Source organism: Rhipicephalus microplus, chromosome X (genome assembly GCF_043290135.1).
Source record: "Rhipicephalus microplus isolate Deutch F79 chromosome X, USDA_Rmic, whole genome shotgun sequence".
In the NCBI taxonomy this organism is placed as follows: domain Eukaryota; kingdom Metazoa; phylum Arthropoda; class Arachnida; order Ixodida; family Ixodidae; genus Rhipicephalus; species Rhipicephalus microplus.
Window position 1 is genome coordinate 231,603,195 of NC_134710.1, and position 22,078 is coordinate 231,625,272.

A 22,078-nucleotide genomic window follows, 5' to 3' on the forward strand; every position below is an offset into this window, starting at 1 on the left:
TCATTTCGAACACGCTTAATTCGAACTTCTGGTTCATTCGAACTCACAATGAGGTCCCGTCAAAGCTATGTGTATTCCAATGGGCGAAAACGCCCAGTAATTCAAATGCACAAGCACTTACGATGGTTCATTCGAACAGACCACACTCCGAAAATGCTCTCAGCCCCCCGCCCAATCCCGCGGCGGCACCTGTGACACCTCAACACTGTGCGCGAAGGAAATGAAAAGGAAAGAGAAGGCTGCGGTGGAATGTTTGCTCTCTCGAATGGTGGTGGTAGTGGTTAGATGATTTGAAAAGGCACCTAATTTCTGCAACCAGGTCGAGAGCACGGCGCAGTGCCTGCTCTCAAATGCCGATCTGCGATGCGCTCGTGTCACGCTTCTCCTTTTTCCGTCCCTGCCACGTAAGACCCTCCCCCTTGCAACGTCGCGCGCGAAAAGAGAGAGGAAAAAAAAAAAAAAAAAGAAAGCCGTCGCTGGGTTGAATGAATGTGTGGTTGAAGGAAAGAAAAAAGGCACTATCTTCGGCAGCCCTTGCCCCTTGCGGGAGCACGGCTATGCGCCTTGGGGGGGGGGGGGTCTCAAGCGTTGGTGCCACGCTTCCCCCCTTTCCCGTCCCTGCCACGTAACCCTTCTCCTCTCAACAACGCGCGCGAGGAGAGAAAAAGAAAAAAAAAAAGCTGCCGTGGAGTGTTGGTTATCTCTCATGTTGAGTTCCAATGGCGGAGTCGGAGCAAGTTTTTCTGCTTCTTTCAGAGCAAGTGTGTTCCAATGACAGAGTGAGAGCGAGAGTCAAAAGTTACAATGAGAGAGCCGGAGGGGATTCAGAGCGGGAGTCCCTCCGTGGAGCAGGAAAAACTGCTCCACCGAAATCGGTGGAGTGGACCGGAACTCAGCGTGACGCATTTCCTTTAACACGTTTGCCTGCTTGGGGGCGCGGCTGGCGCGGCACGAGTTGTGTTGATAATGGCGGACGGCATGCACGGCTCGGCTACCTCGGCAAAGGGTGCGGCAATGCTTCTGCTACTCGATAGTGACAGCTCTGAGTCGGAAAGCTCAAGAACCGACACGAGTGATTCGTCGGACAGTGACAGCGACGCTAAAGCTTGCGCTTACGAGCGGGAATTCAACAAGTTGTTCCGCATTCCCGCGAAGAGGCCCAAAGTCGTCAGTTTCATCGAGGACGTCGTTCGGCAGTACTCGGACCACGAGGTAAAGAAATAGAAAAAAAGAAGGAAAGCATTATGCTCAAAGTTTAACACGTTGTGGTGTTTTCGTTTGTTTCTTTTCTTGAGCAGTTCCGGAGGCACTTTAGGCTGGCTCGACCTGTGGCCGAAAAGTTGGTCGCGGAGTTTGCTGTCTCGTCAATGGGCCCTTCGAGCACACACAGAGAAGTTCCAGCGAAATCCGCGGAAACGCATGTCTTGACATTTATTTGGTTAGTTACACCTTCGCACCTTCACCCCCCCCCCCCCTTTTTTTTCTTTGTACGATGCCTGCACAAGAACGCATTTGACTATGAGCCCGTTGCTTACAGTGCAGTGTGATCTGAAGCTGTTTTTTTTTTCTTTCGGGTACCTGTAATCCCCCTGCGCAGGTACGCGGCCAACAAAACCTTTTGTTGGCAAGCCGTTTTGACATATCAGAAAGCCCCGTGTACAGAGTTCTTCAGAGAGTAGCGCAGTTCCTGATGACGCTGGGACCATCGGTGATCAAGTTTCCCGCAGACTTGGAGAACCTCACTAGCAGTTTTGAGAAGGTTTGTTTTGATTTTATTTATCGTGACGACCAATAATATTGGCCAGCCAAGCTATATTGATCATATCACAAACACGAGTGCACATCTTATTGTGGGTTATTTCAAGCTCAATTTTACGCTGAGGTGGGACTTTAAGAAAAAAAATTGCCCGCAGCTTGCCTCGGGGGAACACTGAGGAGGATGCGGACCATATAATTGGTTAACGGGGTGTTAAAGTGCGACTTACTTGGGTCGATGGCTAAATTGGTTAACGTGGTTGTAGGAGGGGGTGTTAAATGAGTGAACACGTACACACGTATGCGAAAGGGCGGCGCTGGTCGAAGGGACGTCGATCATTGTGTTTGTGGATTCGTTAATTCATTTCACCGCGACCTTGGACGTCGACGCGCCGTACAAACCAACCGACGAGCGGCAACTGAGCGAGCGAGCGCCGACCTTGAGTATATATACAGCACGACCGCGCATGCACTGTCAGCTGTTGAATGTTCTCGAAGCGCGACGCCACATGCGCGTCCACTGGAGAATCAGGAGAATTGTAGATGTCGAACGCGGTGTGTAGAGGAGGAAGGGTGCACAGATGGTGGAGGAGTGAAGCGCGCGCGGTGTGTAGAGGAGGAAGGGATGCACAGATGATGGAAGAGTGGGCGACGGCGCGACGGCGCATGCGCGCGCGTCAGCTGTCGAATGTTCGAGAAGCGGTGCGGACGGCGCACTACAAGGCGCGAGTATAAGATGCTCCGCATCTAAAATGTGATAGGTCGTGATGATAATACCGAGCTTCATCCAGTTGTGTTCGAAACATTCAACTTATGTCTCTCCTGCAGTCACAGTCGATTCCTTGCATGCGGATGATGCTGCATGCCTTGTCATTTCTGTTCAGATGTACGATTCAATATGGACGAGGTTTGGTTTTAAATTTAAGAACTAAATTGCAATTACGTACTTCAACTCTCTTTAGGAAAAAACATACGCAGGCTTCGTTTTGTTTTCTCTCCTATTTTACCATTGTAAAAAGAGAGGTGGATAGCGAGAAAACGTGCAGTATATGGTGTGGACAGCAATGTATGTTACCTTAACTAGTTCTCAAAGTTGAATTTGGTTTGCATTTTGCATCTTTAACATAAAATATATTGTGCTGAGTCATGAAGCGTATGCTGTGATTGTGAGTTAATGGGCTTGAGCACCAGTATTTCCTGTTAAAACTCCTCGCAAATGCTCATTTCTTGCTCAGGCATGGATGATATCACTCATTAGAAGAGTACAACTTGCTTGCAGAGGTGTCTGGAATGCCTGCTGTTATTGGCTGTATAGATGGATCGTATGTCAAGATACAGTGCCCAGCCAACAAGGTTGCCTCCACATACTGCAACAGGCACCATTACCTTTCACTAACGCTGGAAGCCGTCTGTGACCACAAGAGGCGCTTCCTCGATGCGTTCACTGGAACCTCCAGCAAAATGCACGATTCTCATGTGTTTAGCTTATCGCCTCTTTCAAAGAACATAGCTTCAGTATGTCAGGGCCGTTAACATATATTAGGGGACGCAGCATATCCGCTGCGGGAGTACCTGTTGACACCATACAGGGATTACGGTGCGAAGAATAAGCAACAAAAAGGCTTCAATTTTAAGTTTTCAGGCACACGAGTGCTCATTGAAAATGCATTCAGCACACTCAAGAAGCGCTTCAGGCAGCTCATGTACCTGAAGTTGCACACTATCCACTGGCTCAATAAGTTTATCATAAGCTGCTGTATCCTTCATAACTTGTGCATCGATTACGGTGATGAAGAACCAGATGATGATAATGATGATGATGGAGCACCCAATGCTATTCAGTGGGAGAATTGCACTGATAACCACAGTGATAAAACTGATGAGGAGCGAGCTTTGCACAAGCTTGGCGAAATTAAGCGTGCAAAGGTCTTGACTAAGCTCCTGCGAAGTGACTGTGGGAAATAACACCATAATTCTCTGTTTTGTCTGAACTAGCCCTTTAGTTCCCCACAGTAGTTGGGAGGCTGTGTGTGTGCACCAATGCGCAGCCCCCTTTATATACACAAGCACATGTTTTGCACTGCACATTTTATTTCAACATGCTAATAGTATTTTAGGCCACTGGAATCATTCATTGTCTAAGCCAAGAAAGCGGCTCAAAAGCTTCATTTTTTCTTCATGCTGGTTTGCTTTTTCTTGCCGAATGCGCTCCTTCTGTTCTTGCCTCTCTTCATGACGCTTCCTTCTTTCATTCTCGCGTTCAGTTCGTTTTTTTTTTCTTTTTCTTCCTGAATTTTGCTCATTTCATCAAAGAAGTGATTCATTTCCAGCATTCTAGAAGCCGAGAGTTTCGGCTTTTTGGGCTCAGGTTCCTTTGTTGTGCTGGTCAACTCCTGGCTAGTTGAACCTTGGCTTGTCAGCTCCTGGCTCCTCAATGTTTGGCTTGTCGACGATTGGCTCGTCGACGCTTGGCTGGGCGATCTTTTAATAGAGACTATTCCAGAGCTGTCCCTGAGCTCTTCTGGCTCAAGGCTGTCATCTAGCCAACGTATTTTGGCTATGTCGTCTTCAAAGAGAACGTCGCAAGGAGAATTCCCTGATTTGTTATGTGCTGCAGCGCTTCTTTTTCGTCGCATGACTGTTTTGTAGCGGCTGCAGCACTGGTCCCCTGTTTTAGGGACCCTGACAGCCTCTGTGATGTTGGCCGCTATTTTGGCAAACATTGCCTTTTTATTTTTAAATTTCTTCATTGGCCCTATTTGGCAAAAATACTGCAGGTAGTAGTCGAGCAACAGCTTTGTTTCTCCCGCCGTCCACTCACAGCCTGTACCTGAAAAGAAAAAGTGCTTGAGACATTTGTACAGACGTTACCAGTTGCACGTCACCCGACACAGGTGTTAGAGAGTTGTGGTATTCTGCTGTGTTGGTATTAATGTAGAGCTTATAGGCATATATAAGCACCAACCTGTTTTAGTTTGTTTTGATATCGATTTTTCTACTTTGATTTTTGTCGTTACAGTGCTTGGTGTTCTTTGCACTGATCTAACTGTATATATCATGTATAATTCATTACTTGAATGCATTTGTATCCTCTCCTGCTAGGGCCTTTAATTGGCCTGCAGTATTCTCTAAATAAATAAATAAATGGACTCACTGCGTTGCTCGCTCTTTTGGCTGTGTTCCGGCACTGTGAATGGAAAAACGAAATGCATTGTTATTCATACAGCTGGCATACATGAAGCGACATAACGACCATCGATTTGTGTTCTGTGACACAAATTGCTGTACATTGAAGCACCATGTGAATTTCATGCAACTATGTATGCAATTAAGCTAAGCCATGTGAGGCTTCCTAACACAGCTTCACAAAACAGTAACTCTATGTTTGCTATGCTATCTCATTACGACACAAAATTTTGAATAACAATTTCACGTAAGCATACATGGCGGCATTAAAGTTCTTCAACAGTAGCACAACACATTGTGCACATTCTTGATTGAATTACACACTCTCATCATGATGCACAGAGTTTCTGATCAGCTGACTGTTAATCAAAATGAAGCATGATCTTTCAGGCCTGAAACAGGCAGTGACACTCCAGGAAAAGAAATGTAATTTCTGTGGACTGAGACCGATTGCTAATTTGGATGTGCTCAATGTCCTGACCTTGGTAACATTGCCAACCCATTAGATAGCAGAACATGCACTCACGCTGCTACCTCTGCAGCTAAAATTTCCTGGGAGTCAAATTCTCGGGTGCGTAACACTGGCTTATAGTTTCTTCGAGACATATAAAGGCAGACAACTGCTTCTGCGCTGCTTCCACTGAAAGGCGAGTGCACTGGAACTTGCCACATAGTAGTGCAGTACTGAAACGCTCGCGCTGCGTTGTGCTTGTACGGTAAAAGCGTTACTTTGGAGGTATCTCGCCGCAAATGCGTACCTGCCAACCTAGGGAATTCTGAAATCAGGAGACTCGCCACGGGAGCGGAGTAGGGGGCAGAAAAAAATTGTTTTGGACGATCGGTGAAATTGCACTTATACCAAACACGCTTGTCACCAACGCGGTTCGTTTCTATTCGTGTGGCTACATTCTAAAGTGATAGGAAGTAGCTTCTTACTAATGACGCCGTTCCGTTCAAGAACAGCGGCGTGGCGCGCACGTTTACTTTTGGCTGTATATTTACAGCGGTGTTTGTGCAATCAATGCGGCGAAGGTTTTCGTTCTCCACGGACACAGGCAAACGAACAACGGTATGACGCATGCGATGCGTTTCAGTGACACAATCGCATCAGCAGTAGAGCAACGTTGCAACATGAACATAGCGTGTGCAGACAATCGCTCCACGCAACAGTGTGTTGCATTCAACTTACAATTACAGCACAGTGTTGAAATTTAGGAGACACTTACCATGTTGCTCTGCATACCCTGTGGTCACCATCGCAGACATCGTGGACAATAGCTGTTGCACGCTTGGCGTGATATCCATTCCACACAGGTGAATAGCGCTGAACAAGCAAACGAACGATGCGGCGATGCTGGTAAACCACGTGGGAAACAGACAGGGGAAGAGACCACGCGCAAGGTATCCTGGGTAACGCGGCAGCTTCCGCCTTGCTCCAGCAGGGCGGGTTGTGTTTTGATGGCAGATTTGGAAGATTTGCTCTACGCCAGAGTCGACTGCTCGCTCGCGAAGTCGGTCGGCTGCACCGACTCCGCCATTGGAATTTAACATCAGATGCCGATCTGCTTCTCTCCGCGTGTAGACGCTCCTCCTTTCCAGTCACATGCTGGCCATGCTGCGGCCACAGAACACCTCTGCGGCTGTGTAGCGGAGGCTCTGCTACGCAGTCGTTGTGGTCGTTGGCTTTAGAAAGTGTCGGCGCGGGACATTTTCGCGCGCAACTTCTCTTGCCAGGAGAATGCTGAAGCTGAAGTAGAAATACTTTGCAAGCTGCGTACGAAATTGATTGACTCGCTGCAAGGCAAACGTGTGCAGATGCGCATCACCGATTACTTCAATTAATAATGAATGTCCTGTAATTTGTGAATAAATGTAAGTCTTCTGAAACTTCCCCCTCGTGTGTTAGCTCAATGCCCATGCGCCACTTCATGGAGAGCCCTCCGTTTATTTAGCTTTCATTATTTCAAACAAATCTTTGGGTCCCTTAGAGTTCGAATTATCAAGATTCGACTGTATATATACAAAGCATGCTACAAACAGAGTGAAGGTGAGCACGACATGTTTCATTTTTTGCCACCAGAGCTGCTTTTCAGCGTGAACTCCTTTTGCTCATAAGCAGCGCAGACTAGTGTATGGATGGATAATCATACAATAATTCTATTCTTGAGCGCTAATTTTGGCACACATAAGATCACACTATATACAGCAAATGAGCAGCTCCATCATGCAGCTTCAAGGCTGTTCCGCTAGGCTGCGAAACCTACTGTTTTCTTGTGTTTCACAGTTTAAAAATATAATCTGACTCAGGTCACACACACAGGAAAAAAAAAAACACTTGAATATGTCATTGAAGTCATAGTATTTTCATTTCCAGCAGGATCGATCATAATAATATCTGGAGTTTTAGATGCGAAAACCACACGATTACGAGGCATGCACAATGGAGGCCTCATAAAATCATGTCTATCTAGTGTTTTTTTTAGCGTATACTGACATCGCACAGTACATGAGCCTCTAACTTTTCATCTTTATCGAAATGCTACCGCCAAGGCCGGTGTGCTATCACCGTATCGCGAAGCGCCGAGTGATAAGTCGGACCGATCCATGGACGGGGAACCACCGCCTTTATTTTGATGGCAATCGCTTATATACAGATGATAGCATTGACAGCGCCCCCTATACACTACACAACACATTCCCCCCTCATAAAAATTAACAACACAACTAAAGTCAGTCTACTTTCGCGCACTCACTTCACAGCACACGTTCACTTCACCACACTTGATGTTCTTGTAGTCAGGTCAGCTCGTAGTCTTGATACCGTGTTGGCATTCTTCTTGTTCGTTCCGGCCTGGTGCGTGATGGTGCTGTGGCTGTGGCCAACTGCGACCGAGATGTGTCCTGCTGATCGGGAACCTCTAATATGGGCTCCGTTACCGTGGTTTGTGCACTGTCAGAATGGTTAGCGCTTCCCTGGGTGTCTTCTGATGGACCCACTTCCGATTCATTCACGACTATAGGGTTTTGTGGCTGAGCCATCTTTCCTATGTGAAGATCCATGTCGTAGGAAAACCCCGAAGATGCATTGCGTCGCGCTGTAACCGCGTCAGCTAGTGCCTGTGCCTGTCCTGTCCTTTCTTTACTAATTACTGTTAACTTTGATGCGTTCCATTTCGTCCCGTTTGCCAGTAGAAACGAATTCGTGCCCACACGTCTCTTCACCTGGATCGGCAAAGAAAACTTGTGTTTCGTCTTCGGTCCGCCTTGTTTTACTTTTACGAAATCTCCTGGCTCAATGACAGACGCTCTGGCACCTCGTTTTTCATCGACGTACTTTTTTGTTCGTTGTTGCTGCTCCTTAACGCGCTGTTTCAACTTTTCCATGACGACACGCGGCTCCTCAAAAAATTCCCTTTCTGGGAGGCCAACAACATCCAATCTCGTTCTGGGTTTTCTTCCATGCAGCAGGTAAGCCGGCGACGCTCCTGTAGTTGCATGCGGGGTGGCCCTATAAACACCCAGGTAGTCCCAAATTGCCTCCTTCAGTGGTCTTCGCTCCAATGCCGCAACCTGCATATACTCCTTGAGAACGCGGTTGAACCGCTCAATTTGCCCATTGCATTGCGGGTAGTACAATGTTGTAACACAGTGCTGAATTCCCCGGTCTCGTAAAAACTGCTCAAAACATGTCGACATGAACTGACGCCCATTGTCAGTCACAATGCTTTTCGGGTACCCTTCTCTCGAAAAAATTTCCACGAGTACTTTCACTACTGCCTGTGCAGTTATTGTGGACACAAATGCCACCTCAGGCCACTTGCTGTGGTAATCAATAATAGTGATTGCAAACCTGCACTCTGGAGGGGCTCGTTCCATCGGCCCAACGATGTCAATTCCAAGCTTTTCCCACGGCTTCTCGGGCCACTGCACTGGCTCCAACGGGGCCCTTACAGTTTTTGCAGATTTATCTGATGCTTTGCAGACAGCACAATTCCTAACCAAAGATTCAACATCACTGTCCATTCCGGGCCACCAGTACTGTTCCCTCAACCGTTGTTTGGTCCTTACAATGCCTGGATGCGATTCGTGTGCCATCATGACCAGCCTGGAAGCAAGTGCTGCTGGGGGAACGACCCGTTCAGCGCGAAACAATAGTCCGTCTATAACCGACAGTTCTTCTTGCATACGAAAAACAATTTTATGTTTTCAGCTAAACAGCCCTTTTCCGGCCATCTGGACATAACATACTGTGCCACCTCATTTAACACTGAATCCTCAGCTGTCGCCGCTTGCAACTCACTCTTTGTGATCATGCTGGAAACCACAGCAACTACTTCCTCCACAGGGTCGTCCTCTGCAGGGGTCAACGGTAGCCTAGAAAACGCATCCGCAACGACATTGGTGCTCCCCTTTGTGTACTGCACCGTGAAGTTGTATCTCAGAAGTCTAGCAGACCAGCGTTCAATACGCAGTGGCCGTCTTCCAACCCCATTTGTGGACAGCAGTGTCACCAAAGCCTGATGGTCAGTTCGTAAGACAAACTTGCGGCCCCACAGATAAACATGCCAATGTTCGCACGCCCATAAACATGCCAGCGCCTCTCGTTCCCCGGTAGAGTACTTGCGTTCTGGTGGCGTTAGTGTCCTCGAAGCGAATGCCACTGTACGTACTTCTCCGTCGACTACCTGCTGTAGCACAGCTCCCAGTCCATATGCCGAGGCGTCAGTGGTCACTTGTACAGGCAAAGACTCGTTGAACATGGCCACCACCCCACATGACGACAGCATCTTCTTGACCCTGCAAAAACTCTCCTCGGTGCTCTGGTCCCACACGAACTTCTGTCCTTTACGAAGAAGCCGTCGCAGCGGCTCCACCACCTCTGCATAATTGGGGAGAAAATGAGAGTAATAGCCTATGAGCCCAAGGAAAGACCGCAGCGAGACTACATCGGCAGGCGTTTGTGCTTTCATCACAGCATCCACCTTTGACTTAAGTGGGGCCAGACCTCTTGCACTCACGTGATGACCCAAAAAGGAGAGTTCCTTGACAGCGAATAAGCATTTCTGATTCAGCTGTAGCCCCGCCTCAGCGATCCGATGCAATACCTCGCGAAGGTTACGGTTGTGCTCGTGCTTAGTCTTTCCAAAGACTATAATGTCGTCGATATAAAACAACACGCCCTTGCAGCCCTTCAATATTTCTTGCATCATTCGCTGAAACGCGGCAGGTGCCGATGCGAGGCCAAAACAAACTCTGCAGAACCTAAATAAGCCTTCGTGCGTAATAAACGTCGTTATTTCGCGACTCTCTTCGGCTAATTCCACTTGATGGTAGGCTGCAGCAAGATCCAGTTTCGAGAACCATGCTGCTCCGCTCAGCGCATGTAACAGTTCCTCCGTGTGCGGCAAAGGGAATCCATCAATGACTACTGCTTTGTTTGGCTCGCGCAAATCGACGCATAGGCGAATAGTTCCATCTTTCTTCTGCACAACCACTATAGGAGACACCCATTCCGCAGCGCTAACCCTTTCTATAATGCCTGCATCCAATAATCTTGTCAGTTCAGCCGCTACTTTATCTCGCAGCGTCAGGGGCAAGCGTCGAACTTTCGCTGCTACTGGTTTTATGTCTGCGCGCAGCTTTACAGAATGTACAAAGTTTTTCGCTAAGCCCAACTTATCAGCGAAAAGAAAAGAAAACTCACACAATTCAGGAGGGAGCGACTGGGGGCTGGCCGTGACTTGTAGACATTCCAATGTAGAACCGATGATGTTCAACTGTAGCTGGTGCACCGCGTCTAGTCCCAGTAATGCCACGCCCTGGGGAACAACGTAAAAGCGGAGGCAAGCCGAGTTTTTCCCGCGTACAACTCTGGCTGTGAACCATCCCAAGACTGGAATTTTCTTCTGTGAAAAATCACGCAGCGTCGCTGTAGCCGCAGTCAAAGGAAACCTGTTGGCGAACTTGTCTCGGTAGACGTGGTCGGGCAAAATAGACACCGACGACCCAGTATCCACCAGCAACTGAAGTGGCTCGTTCTCAACAACGACGTCAACTACCAAAGTCCGTCGTGCCACTTGTCTGACCGCCAGCACAGTGAGCACGCCTTCTTCGCTAGCGCCGTCGTTCCGGACCGTCCGTACGTTCTGCTCCCTCCTCATGCCACAGACCGCTTGAAAATGTCCCATCTTGTGGCATTTGGAGCAACGTTTCCCCCGTGCTTTACATTCCTGTGAATTAGCGAGGTGCCTTGTAGAGCCGCACCGGTAACACTTGCGCACCGACGTCGCTGTCGAGTCGCCGTCTGGGCCTCTGCCTTGGAATACGTGCTGTACTATGTCCGTTTGTGGCGACCCTTGGTCATAGACCGCAGCGTCCTCCGCTGCCTGCTCGTACGTCTGCAGCATTTCTACAGCCTCTGCCAGCGTAAGTTGGGACCCCTTCACGAGCAGTTTCTGTCGCAACTCAGTGCTCCGTATTCCATCAACAACCCTGTCTCGCAGAGCCGCCTCCAAGAAATCCCCGAAGTCACACGTCTTCGCTAACTGTCTGAGGTTACTGACGAACTCCCGTATAGGCTCATTCGGCAGTTGCCGACGTAAAGTGAATCGACGTCGCTCTACCAGTACGTTGACGGTGCTTGAGAACTGACGCTCCAATAGGCCCAACGCCTCGATGTAACTATCTCTTCCACTTGCCTCCGTCTTATCTTCTGTCGTGCCTGGCGTCCGCGCCGGCTCTGGGCCCAGTGTGCGAAAAATACGGAGTCCCTCGACCCCGAGACATTGCAGTAGAATGGCCTTTTTCCGTGGTGGCGGTTGCGCGTCCATCCCCGTTGCTTCAAGGAAATTTGTGAAATCATCGCGCCACTGCTCCCATGGGATTGTCGCATCTCCAGGAGTCTCCAGAAAAGGCGGTAATGGCGGTAGTCCGTACGTTGCCATCTCGTAGGCGACGCCCCTTAAAACGGCAGGAAACGGTTCGTCGCTAGCTCGCTAGCTTCGCCGACTGCGCCAGAATGTGCTATCACCGTATCGCGAAGCGCCGAGTGATAAGTCGGACCGATCCATGGACGGGGAACCACCGCCTTTATTTTGATGGCAATCGCTTATATACAGATGATAGCATTGACAGCGCCCCCTATACACTACACAACAGCCGGCATCAAGCCCGTAATTTTCAAGACAGCAGCTGTGCACCGTAACCACCATATCACAATGGCAAACTACCACTAGGATCTAATAGCACATTCTTGCTAGTTGGCGATACTTTTAAAGGGCAGAAAGTGTAAGTGTGCATGTATGTGTATAACAGGAGGCCTAGGTCTCAAAAGCCTTCAAAACATACTGATAACAATGTTCTTATTGGTTAGTGTCAGATCCTACTGTCCCCTGACATTATGATATGATATGAACTTCACATTACATGCTCGCACAAGATATCACATGGCCGCTACACTCCACAACTCTGTTGATGTAGAAGTGGCCATTTTTACCTGATGTCACCACAACTTGCCATATTGTAACCTGACATCACACAAGTGTCGATGTCAGTAGGTGCACTATGTGAAAAATTGACTTTACTGCCAAAACAAAATATCTTATTGACACATACAGAGCTTCACACTAGATCAGGGCAACCTCTGTACTCACATCTGTATAGCACAGTTAACTCCGCCTTGAATATTGTTGTCAACATCCCTGTAATTTTATCGCTCCACCCAACCAGTTCTCGTAGGCCATACATGTGGGATTGATAGGGCATGGCAACACTGTCAGTCTGTTGTCTAATCTATTAATCTACTGGTTACAGATGATTGGCATCCTGCTGCTGATACCAGCAGGATATGAAGCGCCCAATCTGCCAGGTGCAAGCAGCATCTGCCCAGTCAACCGGGATTTTCTGCAACAAGTGCATGCAGAGTTTACTCTGCTAGAAATGAGCTTATTCTACAACCAGCCAGGGACGGCATCCACAACTACCTGCACAGCCCATCGAAACCTAAACATGGCACTGGGGCCCGACAGAGAACACACAAAATCCGAACACCTTTCAGGAGCCATACGGCACGACACTGTCAGCATGTGGTCTAATCCGTTGACCTACTGGCTACAGGTGGGTACACACTATGGCAAATATTTTCATTTGGACATTATTTGCTTAATTGTGTTGCTGTGGCGTCAGCTGCTGTGCCTAGTGTTTTACAATCTATCTGTATCTTAGGTAAAACTGCTACTGCTACCTGGCGATATTGAAACAAACTCTGATCCCGATTTATCCCAGCTTTTCAAGCAGCTCCAGCAAATATCTAATGATTCGGAAGAAATCAAAGAAGATTGGCTTAAATACATAGAAAGACAATTAGAAAAACTAGTCGCTCTGGATGGCATGATTTTGTCATGCGTAGACCATGTTAAGCGACCCCCAGTTGTCTATCCTATATAATACATGGCCCACCCAAGCTTACTCTTTTCACTTAATGTCAACTAGAATAATGGCCTAATGTTACGGCCTAATGTTCCATAGCAAACCTGCATAGTCCCTAAGATTTCTTCGTTTCCTTTTTCAGCCCTGTATGTTAGAACAGGCAATACACAATCACTGCACACTATTTTCTTGAAGAGATAATGGTAAACTGCCAGTTAGAATATTAGAATGCCCGCCGTGTGCACTCAAGTCCAACTCTAATCTTCGATCAGCTTCCTTTTCATGAGTAGGTTTACTTGTTAGTAAGTGAGCTAGATACATATTAACACACTCCAGCATAGATTATAAAGATTGGTTATTAGCTGATAACTGTTCTTCTGCCTGGATACTGAGCATTATATTTGCCCTCAGCATACTAATTTTTAAGTCTACCTTTATACTTTCATGGTCTAGGCCTGATAATTTTCTGTGTTGGTTCCCAGATCTCTTCAGCACACCTTCATTATTGTGTTTCATACTGCTACACATGCTCCAATCTTTCAATTTTTATGTGACCGCCCCATTACAGGTCCGACTGCTGTGTTCGTCAATGTCACAATCTCATGAGTCAAGACAATATTGCTTGTAATCTGCAAGGCCATTTCATGGGGAAAAGAGAAGATAAGAATAAATTCCTTTACATATCCTGTGAGGCCTCATAATGCATTAATAGCATAAGACATTCCTCGAGCCAATCGTGAAAAAAAAAAAAAAACAGATAGCGTAATGTAAAACTGACAAAAAAAAACTGTGCATCCAAGGCTTAAAAATCAAAGCATACAAAATGTACTAAAAAAATTAATGTTTCCAGCCTAGATGTTGCAGCATGCCTACAAGAAAAATGGGTACCTATAGATTGGAGGTGGCACTAATAGTCACCTACGACACATGTTCAGTGGCCGTGGTAAGCAGAGATTATAACCAAGTCTTGAAAATACAAAATTTATGCAAAAAATCAGACGAACACCTTGCCATTGTATTACGCAGAATTCTGTTCATTAAAGCATATTAAGCAGCAACTAATATAAGCTGATCGATACAGGCATTTCGGCTGTATCACATCAGAATTGACAAGACACTGCATTCTTCAACATTGAAAACAATGAAGAAGGGGAAAAGTCACCTTTGAGCTTTCTCCTGACGTGAATCCCAACAGTTTCTGGCAGGATTCCTTATGTACAGATAAGGTATCTTCAAGTCTGGATCCACATTGCTGTATTCTTCGCAGAAGCTTTTCCAGCTCTCGAGTTTTTATAAAGCTGGTCAGTGTGGCTCGCTTGCTACGCCCTGAAATGGCCAAAGTGACATGTTCCACTTTTGTCTCATAATAACCAGGAGCAAGTAACATTCCACCGCAATCTCTTGAATTAAATTTCAAACAATAAAGCTATAGCTGACAATCCCAGAAGATTTTTTTCTTCTTTTCTTTTTTTTTTAGGTCACCATTGAAAAGCTGGCCCAAGGGCCTACAGATGACACTGGCTTAGCATTTGTGTCTGCGTGTATGCATGTCTGTGTATGTAGTTGTTCAATGGGGCAGGGAAGCAAGCTGTGTAAAAAAAGTACCAAGGCAAACAACAGAATACATAACAACAATCTTTACCTGAATGCATGACACAGCCATTACATGCACATCTAGGGTAGCTGTCCAGGCAATTTAAGCAGTAACAAGACAGGTACCCTTGAACATTCCATTCAACACACAAGCTTTGCTAACGGGGATGCTGGGCCATAATTAGTGAGAAATGTTTTAATCCAGTCATGCCAACTCTATATAAAAAACAAACGAGATAAAGTTATCCAAGCATTGATAACTAAACATATAAGTAAGCAGCTTGCAACAACCAAATGAAACACTGCCTCCAACTTCATTGTACAGGGATGTGAAAATGTGAAAACACTTCATCAGTAGAGGGCAACCAAGTATGTGGAAGCAAACCAAAGGAAAATAAGCTCGGAAATACAAGCCCAGGAGACGAACTACTTGCATTTTCTCAAAGCAGTGCAGGCTTGTGCAAGCATTGCATTCCCACCCCAACTACCTCCATCTGCTGCTGGACAGCTCAGCCGCTTCCCTCTGGACAAGTCAGGCAAAGTGTCCTTGGCTTTCTTGAGCCCATTGTCTGAGCCTGGCTCCTGCCGTCCACCAACCAAAGCTTTTCTTGCTTCCTTAGGTGACCTGCGTGGCTGCTTGCTCCACCCTTTGCGACAGACACCACCCATTCGCTGCTCAGACACGCTACGGTCTGGCTCTGACCATATGTCTGAATCTGAAGACCAGCACTGGAAACGGCCAATGGGCACTAATGGCTCCTGTGGTACATTGTTTTCCAAAGCTGAATTGCGAGAATCTTTCCATCGCAGTAGGGAAGGAGATGAAGAGGAGTAGTCAGCATCTGCATCAGCCTCTTCCGCAGCTACAACTGAAGCCACTGCTGGTATGCTGGGGCTTTCGGGGGCATTTAGTGCTTGCTTCTGCCAAGTGCTTCGCAGGTAGACATTCTCAGGAAGGCCCCTTTCATTCAGCAGGAGCAGAATATCATCGCTGTCACTAGCTTGCACCAGGACTACCTGGTCCTGATAACGCCAGGATGCATCCGTGTCTTCCCCTTCACAGAGAGATGCTGGGGTGCCAGGATGGCGACGTGAAGGGCACCTACCTCCAACTGCTGAAGACGCCCTTTCAGGACACTCCTCTTCAAGACGCCGCGTAAGGGCAGAAATCTCCTTCTGCTGCTGCGCCACTCGGTCTCGCAATCTGGTAGCAAAAGCATATAAACGTTACCAAGTTAACGCGAGGACAGATTTACCACATGCCCAGAATGATGTTAGAAATGGATCAGAACACTGCATTACATCTTACCTTATGAAAGTGAATAAGCTAGAAATGCAAGCTTATGGGCAACATTCGGACTATTGCACAACTCAAGTCAACTGCAATGTCTTCAGGTGCAGCACAATAATATGTCACACTGACATGACAGTTCACCCCTCCCCTGCATTGATAAGGTGCCACATATCCGCATCACAATCAGGGCTGCACTATGGTAAAGAACTTTTAATTTACTTGTGCCTTAGGTACCTAGGTATCAGCATGCACAGCCTCGGCCACGTCTGTGTAGAGCGCGTGAGCAGCTGGTTTTTAATCTGCTGGGCAACACCCTGAGGCAGTTCTGGGCTCTGACGTCGTGCGTCAGGAGTATGCATGGCATAGTAGTCAGGCTGATCACGTCAAAGCCTGAAATTTTGAACCATTACTTTAAATGAGGAAGTTTAAGCTATTGCTGCCTTTTGCCTGTGCGTAGCACTGATCATTTGTTAGTAGTTTTAATTTCGACAAATCTTAAAGCGTTGCTTTAAATGAAGAACCTAAAGCTATTCCTGCCTTAGGTCTCTGTGTAGCATTGACTTGTTAGTACCATTGTCTGAGAATAAAAATGTTGTTGCAAGTACCCAGACATGAGGTACATTTGCCAATGTTTCATACTCTCTCACTGTTGGCTAGAAAATAAATAATAGAAGCTATAATCAAAGGAAGACATTAATTTAATATTACTGCAGAGCTGTTATGGTCGAGATTTGCAGTGGGTCGAAAGTGCAAAACCTCCTGCGCAAAACTAGTTGCCGCAGCCGGCCAGTGTTCCCTCCATTGATTGATTTGCGGGGTTTAACGTCCCAAAACCACCATATGATTATGAGAGACGCCGTAGTGGAGGGCTCCGGAAATTTCGACCACCTGGGATTCTTTAACGTGCGCCCAAATCTGAGCACACGGGCCTACACCATTTTCGCCTCCATCGGAAATGCAGCCGCCGCAGCCGGGATTCGAACCCGCGACCTGCGGGTCAGCAGCCGAGTACCTTAGCCACTAGACCACCGCGGCGGGGCCATGGTCCAGTCCAGGTGAGTAACCTTTCGGAACGTCAGAGTCCTACTGGGTCCAGTTGAGAAAAATATTAGTGAGCCTGATTGTTAGCAAACACAGCCAAATTTCGAGACTATGTCTGGCTGAGCTCTAAGCACAATATATAATTCTTGAGTCAGTCAGAGTGAGCTCCATTTTTTTTCTTGCTAACTTATGAGCACAACACACTGTTTCAAATTGAAATATCCAGCCCTGCAGAATATCCTGCAGGTGCCAGAAAAGCATAAAAAATTATAGGCCATTTCAGGTGTTACTGAATAAGGTAAATCAACAATCACATACATTTTCAGCTCGTCTTCCATGAAGGCATAATCTCCAGGGGAAGGTGGAATCATCTTGATGTCCAGCTTGCCTCTTGGTGGTTTGTTTACCGGAGTAGTAGTACTTTCATTTCTACCAAGTAAACATAACAATTAAGCATTAATGTAATGCTAACATCCCTTAAGTGTTGTGAAAAAAGAGTGGCATGTGCCTCAATGACCTCGAATGTCATCGTTTCTGCGAGAACTGGTGGTTGCTGTGTTTAGTAAAATGCTTTTGTTCTATGTTCATTTGTTCATGTCTACTGCTGTAAGAAAGTGTGAGGCTGTTGGATTTCGTCTACCCAAACTTAAAGTTGCAGTCTACCCACCCCCCCATCACGCCTGACAACACTAGCGTTCACTCTACTAACTCCTCCAATAGCACTGCAGCACTGCCCACCACAGCTTGCGCCAGAGCTTTGTGTCAGCATGATCCATCTACATGTCTTGGCCCAGGTCTTCAATACAGATGCAGACAAACAGACAGAAGTCAGAGGCATTTGGCAAAGCACAGCAACTTCGTGCTCATGCCAGTGGCGATACCGCTAAGACACAGGCCACTCTTCTCCACTATACAAGCTAAATGTTTGTGCATAACATACTTCTCTGACAAAGACAGGAAGGACGGCATATTCTTGCCCAGCGAACCTCTCTTTGACAAGTGATCATTTAGAATACTGCTCGTGTCAGAACCTGCAAAGAAAGAATACATGAACACACTGAAAAGCATAATTGAAGGTAAAAATATGGCAAAGTTGTAACACACTGCTAGAAAGATATCTAGCATCAACCACACAATTACCTACAGTTAAATATTTTACAACTTCACTGTTAAGTGGAAGTACTTGATACTTCCACTTCACACCAACTCTTTTAATATGAAATTGATTAAACCGAAATTGCTGTTATGTACAAGAAAGAGAACCGATTGGGGAGTCCAAACTTTGTCAGCCACAACCATATAAAGCCAAGGTAATCATAGAAGAAGTAATTTGTAGTTGAAGTGTAGAAATTATTACATAAACAAAAATTAAAGCAGATGAACAAAAGCAGATTGATGGAAATTGAACCCACATATTATGATCCTATGGGTTTTATGCGCCAAAACCATGATATGATTGAGGCACACTATAGTGAGGGAGTCCAGACCGAGTTCACTCCCTTGGGTTAACATATAACTAAATATAACTGAATGGGTTTTGCTTCCATTTCACCTCCATCGTAATACAGCTACCGTAGCCAGAAATCAAACCCACATCTCCATACATACCTTACCTTAGACACTAAACTAAATGGGCAGGTACACTAATCCTAGATTACGAACTGCAAGCCAATGGCGATGCCCACAATTCTTTACAAAACTTTATTTAAGAGAGGACAACGGTCTTAAAATAGCACAAAATTATAAAAAATGCAGACTTGAAAAAATTGTAATTTGAGGTATTTATAGTGGAAAGTATGTTTTGGAAAAATTTTACATTATGCCAAAATACCATTTTTTTGCTAAAAGCTTAATATATGAAATTATAAATGTTTTAAAATTAAAACAATTTTCTTGGCATTGTTATTTTTGTGAAGTGAATCTGCCTTACAGACGTTTTTAGCAAGTTTCTGTGAATATATGTAACAAACTTGGTATCATTCTGTTCCACAGCACTTGAACTAAAAGCTAGAGCTTCTCTTTTTCTCTCAACTTTGATTGAATTGTAATTATATAATAAATACCAGCTAATTACTAAGAGCTCATTTTTACCTTCCAAGCTTAAAAATAATTTCTGATCAATGAAATAGTTGTTTTGACACCTAAATTACTTTAGCCAGTGGGATGAACCTTTAGAGGAAACATGTAGCTTTAAAAACAAATTTTTATTGAGTTATGATAACCCGTAAGAAAATATCTAATTATAATGCAGAAAACTGTCACTAATTTTTTTTCAAATAACATATATGAAATATGTTTGCAGATTTGAAATCTCTCTTTAATGGTATGCAGAACACTCCATCGTCATCAATATTATCACCATTCAAGGCCCACTTGCCAACCCACAGCCCTACTTCAATGTGTTTGTCCTCATCTTTACTGCTGTTATCATTACCAATGCATTGATGCCAAGGTTCAAACTGAAAGCTTTAATCATCAGCAGTAGCAATGTTCAAGAAGCATTTGCTTATTGATTCTCGGTGTTCTCCAAATGAAAACATTTGCTTCTGCAGATCAGCTAAAAAATTACAGCATGTAGCCTTATATCACTTAATTCCTGTCCTGTACGAAGCAAATAAATTTTAAATTACTTCTACTTCTAAAAGATGTACTTAGCTATATTACTGGTAATGTATCGTGAGGAGCAGCATGGCAACGAAGTGGGTCTTACTACCAAGTGACATTCTATCAACCATTTCTATGAAATCGGTACACCTGGCATCCACAAACGTAGACGCCACATCAGCAACTCAATATACAAAACTCTGGAGATAAACCCTTCCTTTTCTCAAATGAAGTAAAATCATTTAAAAAGTCTAACAAACTTGGAGTGAACATTTTGAAAAAATGTTGGCATACACATCTACAGGTGACTTCAGAAGAACATTGTTTTGTGTATACTTACCACTGTTCGCAGTAATTGACACATATAGATGTTTTTATGAAATGCCCAAGTAATGCCAACAAATTCAAATCTGTTTTTAAGGCAATTTGTTGGCTAGCCTGATCCCACTAGACTGATATGTTTTGTCTACATCAATGATCAAAGCCACTTCAGCGCAGCTTCTGGAGCAACTAAAATCTCAGTTTGGAGCAGGATAACAACCGTTTGGAGCAGTTACTTGCCACTCATTTTGAGTCGCATACATTAGTATCTAAGCCTGAGCTGCGGCACCACACATAAAAAAAAAATCCGTTTATGCATGCATGCATGCATGTTCACTTGAAGTGCTCCTAAAATGAAAGTTAGTTGACTGCTGTTTGCTTTTGTGCAGACATTTCCAAGTCAGCTGAAGCCACCTAACACTTCCAAGGAATTCACTTGTTATTTTTAAATGACTCTAAATTTACCTCATGCTTTTGTTACAATACCGGAAGCAGAATCAGCCTAAATTTTTCATACATTCCATTTACTCTCCAGGAAAAGTTCGCTTACGTTTGTGCTCAACCAGTCCGTCCTTCATTGTGTGGAGAAATGTCTGCTGACGTGCTTTATGCACAGAATCGTAAGGTTTATGGTTAATGAGCAGTTAATAAGGAATACAATTTTCTTTGACAGCATCCACAACAGTTAAAAAACTGTTTTACTGAAATCAATAATGCTATCTCGCCGCATGGTCTAGCAGTAATAAAAAACTAACAAACTAACACGGTAAGTTTTGCAACAAGGGAGAGTTAAAATTGTTTGGAAGGCTTGCACCCAGCAACTACTTCAACTACTGCAAATTGACGAGCAAGCGCCCCCCCCCACACACTCTCTACGGTGAAAGATAATTTATTTCGCACGTATTTCAGATTTCCCGAAAAAAGGAGGGGCTGCTTGCTTGTGTGGGGGCGTTTGCTCGGCATTTTAAAGTATATAGCACTTTCCTGTCTACTGCGATGACTACTCGAAATCGATCATAAACTATAGATTTCGAGCACATGAAGTCATGTTTCTCACCAAAAGAATGCAAAAGCAACATCTTGGCGCACACTTAGTGCAAATAATAAAATTTTTGCCAATGTAGAGCCGAATGTAGCAGCTCTCATCTCTTAGCATATTTTGGTGCAACTATCACATCATTGCACATATGTGAATGCTGCAATACAAAAAGTCAAACTGTGAACAGTACTGAATCAGGAGATCAAAACCATTAAACCATTAATACAAGGAGTCCTTTCGTATAACAACTTTGTCTAATGAACAAGAAAAGAAAACTGGGCTGATCTGTGCATTTCAAATTTTTTAGGCAAAGCAATGCCGCTTGTGAACAAGATTTTGGCAGAACAAATATAAGACAAATCTCGCCATTAAATGTCTCTGTATAGCTATTCGCACAAGATTAAAGTGAATGATACTTTAGGACTTACACAGCTGAAACTACATTGTAATTAGGCAATCATTTTGGCAATCACTTTTATAAGTACATTACAAAAAGAAATATGTAATGTGTTGAGCAATAACTATGGATAAGCCAAAAATTTTATTTTTCAAAATAAGTGCCACACAGACAGCAAAGAAGTGTCGGGTCCCGAATGATTTTGTTGAAGGCATGGCACTAATACAAGAAACAAAAAGAGTGAACGAGCTTCAGCATCAATTCACAATGTTCCAGGGACACAGCACTGCCACTTATATTGGAATCATAAGAGAATGACATTTCGGAGGCATCAAAGCGTTTTGTGCAAGCAAGTGTATAGTTTGATTAAAGTTGCAACCAACGCAGTCTTGCTACAGTATGGCCCCCATTCACATCTCAC

General features: G+C 45.1%; 2 protein-coding genes across 11 annotated transcripts in view; one reads left to right on the forward strand and one right to left on the reverse strand.

Moving 5' to 3' along the window:
* LOC119187874 (uncharacterized) overlaps positions 1 to 22,078 on the reverse strand; it is a 244,152-nt gene that overhangs the window by 78,128 nt on the left and 143,946 nt on the right. For 8 of the 9 annotated variants that reach the window (XM_075878776.1, XM_037435978.2, XM_075878780.1 and 5 more), the window contains 4 exons: positions 18,237 to 18,327; positions 17,615 to 17,725; positions 15,450 to 16,165; positions 14,531 to 14,694 (listed from right to left, as the gene is read on the reverse strand). In XM_075878776.1, coding sequence (XP_075734891.1) covers positions 14,531 to 14,694; positions 15,450 to 16,165; positions 17,615 to 17,725; positions 18,237 to 18,327 — 1,082 coding nt within the window. The remainder of the gene's footprint in view (positions 1 to 14,530; positions 14,695 to 15,449; positions 16,166 to 17,614; positions 17,726 to 18,236; positions 18,328 to 22,078) is intronic. The other variant, XM_037435981.2, reaches the window with a different exon arrangement.
* LOC142776013 (uncharacterized) lies at positions 1,614 to 14,565 on the forward strand. Of its 2 annotated transcripts, XM_075878782.1 has the most exons (3): positions 1,614 to 1,759; positions 12,754 to 13,056; positions 13,937 to 14,565. In XM_075878782.1, the coding sequence occupies exons 1-3, from the start codon at positions 1,691 to 1,693 to the stop codon at positions 13,994 to 13,996; spliced, it is 432 nt and encodes a 143-aa protein (XP_075734897.1). In that variant the 5' UTR covers positions 1,614 to 1,690; the 3' UTR covers positions 13,997 to 14,565. The 2 variants fall into 2 exon arrangements, with proteins under 2 accessions (XP_075734897.1, XP_075734896.1); XM_075878781.1 differs by having other exon boundaries at positions 12,754 to 14,565.

Coding starts and splice junctions, on each gene's coding strand:
- LOC142776013 (XM_075878781.1), top strand. CDS start 1,691: ATGACGCTGGGACCATCGGTGATCAAGTTTCCCGCAGACTTGGAGAAC. Junction 1,760..12,753: donor TCACTAGCAGTTTTGAGAAG/GTTTGTTTTGAT, acceptor TACTGGTTACAG/ATGATTGGCATCCTGCTGCT.